Source organism: Limulus polyphemus, unplaced genomic scaffold (assembly GCF_000517525.1).
Source record: "Limulus polyphemus unplaced genomic scaffold, Limulus_polyphemus-2.1.2 Scaffold36, whole genome shotgun sequence".
Classification (NCBI taxonomy): domain Eukaryota; kingdom Metazoa; phylum Arthropoda; class Merostomata; order Xiphosura; family Limulidae; genus Limulus; species Limulus polyphemus.
In genome coordinates, this window is record NW_013665646.1 from 322,928 (window position 1) to 330,147 (window position 7,220).

General features: G+C 31.5%; 1 protein-coding gene across 1 annotated transcript in view; it reads right to left on the reverse strand.

Annotated features, from left to right (window-relative positions):
• Positions 1 to 2,598: 2,598 nt before the first annotated feature.
• LOC106460973 (frequenin-1-like) overlaps positions 2,599 to 7,220 on the reverse strand; it is a 25,038-nt gene continuing 20,416 nt past the window's right edge. Inside the window, exons 6-8 of the mRNA XM_013920739.2 lie at positions 6,309 to 6,397; positions 5,273 to 5,350; positions 2,599 to 4,708 (exon numbers count right to left, since the gene is read on the reverse strand). Of these exons, the coding sequence (XP_013776193.1) occupies positions 4,616 to 4,708; positions 5,273 to 5,350; positions 6,309 to 6,397 (260 nt within the window). The 3' untranslated portion in view covers positions 2,599 to 4,615. The remainder of the gene's footprint in view (positions 4,709 to 5,272; positions 5,351 to 6,308; positions 6,398 to 7,220) is intronic.

The following is a 7,220-nucleotide window of genomic DNA, read 5'->3' on the forward strand; positions in this document are numbered from 1 at the left end:
TACAAAAATCCCTACATAAGTAGCCAATAAGTACTGTATCAATCTTACAAGCTTATGGTTATTAGCCACTGTAAGACTATATAGCACTATTCACTGTTAAACGCTTTTATTCAAACCTGAATTCACGCAAGTGACAGGAATTCAACATTTAGTTGAAGATAAAAGCTATTCTTGGAAAGATTTGGCTACTTAAGTAGTGATTATTGTATGGTTTTGTGTATTCACCCTTATGTTGTTTCTGTAATTTTTGGCATTGCCATCCCTACATCATACTTAATTTTTGCAATTTTTGTATTACTTGTTTCCCCTTTTTTGTAAAACAATTCATTGAAGTAGGTTGATAAGTGAACATTTGGTAATATGTATTGTTAATATCATATCATTTTTGTCAGTTTCTTCAATGCGCTTCTAAAATGACCTCAGATATTGATATTATACTGTTACGTCTCTGTTCGTTAGTTAATTTTCCGTAAATTCGTTCCGACAAAACTTTGGTGACACAAGTCCTTTCTTAAATAAAACTGATTTATTCTTTCCGAATACAACTTTACCGATACATTTAATTTCAACAGTCGCTCTATAACAAACGCTAGAACGTCTCAAGTGCTCGTGGTCGACAATACTCAGTTACACACTCTCTGACTGCAGTTCAATTACTCATTACCTACACATTGTCCCGTCACGTTGTGACCATCCTATATATACCAGACTACCCCCAGTCTAGTAATATTCCGACAATTCACGAAGGTTCGAGAAAGAAGTGGCGTGATACTAGTCACGTGACCTCGCTGACGCAACAATTGGCTACAATAGATTATTAATCATGGATGGTCATAATCTTGAGGCTAAATCTTGAGGAATCTACAGTAATGAAAAACATATGATAAATGTATAGTTGTATCATCACTATATTCGTGTTTGCATTCTTTTTGGCACTGTCACCCCTATATCATTTTGCATTTTTCAAAATGTTTTATCATTACTTGTTTTGCGACGTTTTTTCCCCTTGACTAAAAGTCAGTATATTCTATGAATGTGTGTAATAAAATTTTATATTATGTGTATTTTTCTTTTACACCTTCACTTCACACATGATATAGGGGTTGGATCCCTGAAGATACCGATTGTATAGGGTATAATGCATCGAGTATTTTACGTTACAGTCATCTAATGCTCATCTTTTATTGGTTGGTAATTCCTGTTTCACCCAAATTCTGTAAGAAAGCTAACTTCAAGGGATAATGATAGTATCGTTTACACTAAATTAATTTGCAGCTTATATTAAGCAGTACCATGCTTAGTGATAGCCTGTTCCCAAGTGCTCTTAAGATTATTTTTTGTCGTACTAAAAACTTCCTCATTTTTTATTTTTGGTTAGCGTGGAAAAAAAAAAGAAAGATGAACACTTTAATTAGCTCCCAGTTCTTCACTTCAGCGACACTTTTCAATGATACTGCAAGTCTCACAAGCTGCGAAACACTCGATAATGGCAATTAGGTGCTCAAATAAGACTATAACTCAACTTTAGCAGTTATTTGTAAGCATCACAGAGTAATAGATTGAATTCGGCAGCCATTTTTTTTATTTTTGCCCATCCCTACTTGCTAAGCACTACTGGGCTTAGTGCTAAGCATATATATGCATTCCGTGTGTTCTCTAATGGGTCAATGGTAAGTTTACGGACTTACAAGTCTAAAATTCGATGAAGCTTCTCCGTATGAGATACGCGTTTTACTAAAATTTTAGCTGTTAATATTTTCGCGATTTTCTCTTTGTTCAATAGTTACCGATTTTTTCCATAAATCACGTTAATAAAATCGGTAAAAACATTACGAAATGTTACTAAAAAAAATCGAATTTTGCGTGTTGCCATTGGAGTACTGCTACAGTTGACAGTTTGAACTTGCGTAGGTTTAGTATTTACTCTGAAGGTGCATTTTACTAATCTACACTTTTAATTTGTAGCTAGTAAAAATTTATCCAATTCGTTTGAGCCTCAGATTTATACGATTGCCTAGTAAATATTGTTAATTTATCGTACTTAAAACTACAGTTGGAAATCTTAGGACGCGCGAGTTTTTATTCATAATCGAATGGTCCGTTATAGTTATCGTGAAATAATTACTTTTTTCACATAGTTTCGTTTTCAATGTAATTTAACACAAAGATGCAGATTGTTTTTTTTTACTTCGTGCAAAGCTGCATTAGCTGTTTCTAATTTTGAAGCGATAGGCCGAGGGGAAGGAAGATAACTATCTATCCTCAACTCTTGTCAGACTGAATAGAGAGATTTGACTGTCAGTGTTATGGCGACTCTAAACAGCAGGACAAGTTTGTTTTTTTCCCGATAATGATAAGAGAACCACAGATCTTCAGCTTCACGGTCCGGCGTGCTAACCAGTGGGCCACGCTTGGCCCATTCATTTTCATGAACATTTAAGAATTTAAAATTGTTTAACTTATATTAAAATATAACGAAAGGAACACTTGTCACGTTTAACGTAACTTTTTTCTCATCTCCAATACGTTTGTAATATGTAACACCATCATTGAGGAAAACTTGAATATCTTATACTTAAAATTTGAATAGTGAAATAATTTGTATATAAAACGCTTTATTGGTCTACATCCTTTGAGTATAACACATTTCAGTAAAACAACTCACTTTTTTTTTTCTTACAACTTTGAATCATCGACGAATTATTTTGTATTTAATCCTGTAATGATATAACACGTAATAAATAAACTTCTTATATTAAGTGAAATACTGTTTATCGAATTCTGTTTATTTTCAAAATCTGCGACAATCATAGAAAATTACACGAAAAACAAAAATGTTATCATTTTAAAGTCTAGAAATTTCCCTTATCTCAGTTTAAAAACTTCGGTTAAATTACTTGTGTTGTATAGGTACAATACCTTTTTGATAATGATTTCATGATTTTAATATTTAAAAAAAAACTGCAATGCGCAAGATCAATCAAAATATACATTACTTTTTCAAGTGCACATTTTTTGTTTATTTTAAAATAAACTACAACCAATATTAGATGAAGATTTATCCTGGATTTGGTTAACATAGTGGTTCTACAGATATCAAGACAATGAGCTTAGTTACAACTTTACACCGATAGTTGAGTTTTGTTTTTGAGTTATCACAATTATTATAAAATGGCCGAAATTTTTTTGAAGCATTAAAATTTTTGTTGTTTTTTTTTATTCAACTGTTTGTTAAATCTGCTCTCTTCGAAAGAATAAAAACATACTTTTTAATTCCTTTATCATTTATATATATATATATATATATATATTATTTTACTTAAGTTGAGTTCTATACAAAAACCAACTATAATGTAATTAGAATTGGTTTTAAGGTATTTCGTTTATCCGATATTCAATCAAGCGTTTCCACTAAAACATCATGCTGACATATTTCTTTGAATGTCCTATTGCAATAAGTCTGAAATAGATTTTTTAGGGATAATTATAGTTCTTTAAAAACAAAGTACTTTATCATCATATACTGAATTGAAGGTACATTTTATTGCCATTCCCATTTATCTGGTGGTGGTGGTGGTGGTGGTATTGTTTTACAAGTCTGGGGATCAAATGCGATGTATGAAATGTGTTGTGATAAATAAATAATAATCTAGGTATCTTGTATTTAGCCATTTCTTTTCATAACTTTAATCTTGCATTACACAGCTTTCTTGATACGTTTTAATCAATCTTTATTTCTTGAACATAATGATGTGTAAATTGAATAACAAAGTGAAAGCACAAGAAATCAATATTATCAAATGTTTAACACTCTAAACTATTTTTTTTTCACTATGAAAATATACACGAAGATAGAAGTACGTAACCATTAACTGCGAATACAAGTTTTAACTTAGTGATTTTTTTTCAACAATCTTAACGTTACAGTAATGTGCTGAATGAAACAATATACAATAAATACGTTAGTTAGCCCGCCTATAAGCGAATCCCGGTGTCAGTCTATTAAAACTAATTTGAATTTGTTTGTAGCTCTAGTTACTGATGCTACAATAGTTGAAAGTATTGTTGTAATAAGTTCTTCTGCACAATGCGCAACTGGTCTCGACTAAATCTGACTAGACTATAGTTTAGTACTGAAAAAAAAAGGAATAAATAAAATACAAACATCAAAGTTTAGGAATCTTTGAAAATATCCATTTCTATTAGTAGCTAATGAAAAATGCATACCACGAACAATAATACATTTTGTAAGTTGAGAATGTGAAACTTTTTTTGACGTTTCAGGGTGATTGATGGAGGATAAATATTTACAAATACAAAAGGTGGGTTATTCATTAAGAACTTCAAATAAGATATAAATAGTCTTATTACTATTACCACGAACATGTTTTTAACAATTTTGTAACTTTACAATAATCTTTTAAATCTTGGATTATTAAGGTACAAAAAGACTACAAATATTTTTATTATTAGATTATCTGAATCAATCAGCGATTTTTATTTTAGGAGTTTAATATCAGTATTTTTTTTCTCTTCAGGCAGATGGCATATAATAATATTAATAATAATAATGATATTATGTTATGCAATTTCAATACTTTTACACCAGATGGCGCTAAGGTGCATAAAGCGAAAGAGCCTGAACAATTTTGGGGTCCCTTTTCGATCCTTCCCTGAATTCGTCAATAGTCAGTTGGTTGTCATTGTTCTGGAAGAAAGAATAAGAGAATTGATTCAGATGTGTTTAAAAACATCTATATTATTAGTAAAGCAACATAAAATAAGTGATCCTAAAATAATAAATCTGCTGCTCTCTTAGGCTTCCCAATTCGTATTTAATAATGATAATAAACGGCTGTAACATGAAAAATAAGGTTTTTATCGGCCCACCAGCCAGAAAAATATAGGATTTTTGTATAGAATTTTCTGGCTAATTTCTTTGGCAAACAACTAATTTTCTGACTTGAGCCACTCATAAGATCGCTACACTATTAGGACTAAAATAGGTTTCCAATATTTTACCAAAGAATACTTGCTAATTTATCAGGCCTTTGTTATAGGTTTTGTTTAGTGTTACAGCGAAGAACCATCATTTTCTCAAAGCTCCTGTTTTAACACATTCTAAGGAAAACATACACGTGTGTTTCTGTTTGATTATAGATCAGTCACACAAAAACATTGGACTACTTTCAAAATATAGATTTACTGGAACCCGCTCTTTAATATAGACACACATACAAACACAAATGTTAAGCTTTTTTCCTAATCTCACCTTATCCAGTTGTTCAAATATTTTATCTACCCTTTCTTTTGGAGTTTCTTCGTCACCATCTTCCTTATCCTTGTTCCCCTATAGGAAAAGTCGAAGTTTTATGTTACTTGACATTTACTCCGAAATAACACCGCAATATGAATGAATGGTATTTCAACTATAAAGTTTTAAAATGGGTAAATCTAATTTTGCTTGTTTTTTTAGTTAAGCATAAAGTTACACAATAGGTTGTCCCCACCACGGGTATAGAATCTCGATTTGTAGCGTTATAAATCAGCAGACTTATCGCCGAGCCACTGGAGGGAAGTAAATTTAATATAACTGATAAAAGAAAATGTTAATAGAAGAAGAGACTCTTTAAGGTTAATAAACTTTCTAGCCGTGTGTTTTACTGCTACTATAGTTAAAGGTTTTTTTTAAATCTAGACATATTTGTAGTCTAACTTTGATAAAGTTAAATCACCTATCTATTTACTTTATTAGAGATGTAGTGACAATTATTCAATTACCTATAACAGTAGTTTAATGCTGATAAAGCGGGGTTATCTATTTAAGAGCAGATAAAATCTAGCATGAAGATAGAAACACAAAATGGTTATGTTGACCGAAAATGAAGAGTTAAACACACTGATAAGTCAGTTTCTTTGTATTCATACGGTCAGAGATAAAAAATAAGGTTTTAAAGTAAAGAGACGAATAGTTTAAACACAGACACAATTAACTGAATTGTTACTATAGTAGTAACAAAGTAAACAGATAATTCCACTTTATCTGCCTCGGGCTACATCCATACGTGCATGAATAATCGTTACTACAGCACTAATAAAAACCATATCAATTTGGGTTCCTCTTGTTAATAAATCTTTATACTTTTACTCCAAACATTCGCTTGCGTTTGTGGCTTTATAACTTACCAAAATACTGTAGAAATCTGAATATTGTCGCTTACCAGAATTTTGTAACAGGCAGACTTTAACATATGAATACTGGCTTTAATGAGTATTTAGGCAATAATAATAATAACTTGGTTGCTTACCAGCATCTGATAGATAGCATCAACAATATTGTACATTTCTTCTCTAGTTATAGAGCCATCGTTATCCACGTCGTAAAGCTTGAAAGCCCCTAGCATACAAAAATAAAAATACTAAGACTACACTAATTCATTTGCTTGGAAAATAACTACTACGTCATTAAATTTAATCATCACTGAAAGGCAAATTCGTATCACAAGAACTAACCCTATTGACGTTTCCGATTTTTTTTCCAAACTCAGCATTATTCAAATACCTGTAAAAACACGTGTTTGATAGTGAAAAAAAAAAAAAAAAAAATCACAGTTTAACAGACGCGTCGCTAGGTGGTTAAAAAGTTCGGGGCTCGAGCCAATACGCGCGATAATTTTCAGCGTTTTAGTACGATATCGATCATGTTTTCTATCCTAATTTTTCAACACACCAAATGGGGATTCGGGGCATTGTTAAATAGAATCGGGGCATTCTTATACAACGCTTTTATAATCCTAATAATTCCACATCACCGTTGTATTTGTGTGGTGTTAGTAACGGGAATACTTTTGAAATTACATTATTTGTTTTTAAATACCTAATACTGTCACAATTTTATTAACTGTACTTTGATACAAATCCAAAGACAGGCCACACACGATAGTTAGCTTTCTGTAATAGCTGAATCTGGTCAAAATATTAACGAAGATACGTTTTTCTAAATGAATGGAAATTGAATACAGTTTCCAAAATTTGTGAACTTGACAGTTTGTTTTGCGTTTTAGATAATTCAGTTGCATTTGTTTGATTCAGAATTTTGCGCAAAACTACACAGAGGCGAACTGCATATAGCCATTCCAAATTTTAAATGATAGACTAGTGTAACCTTTTTTTTTTTTTTAATATTCCTGTAAACTCCTAGTGGAGCATAGGGCCGCAAC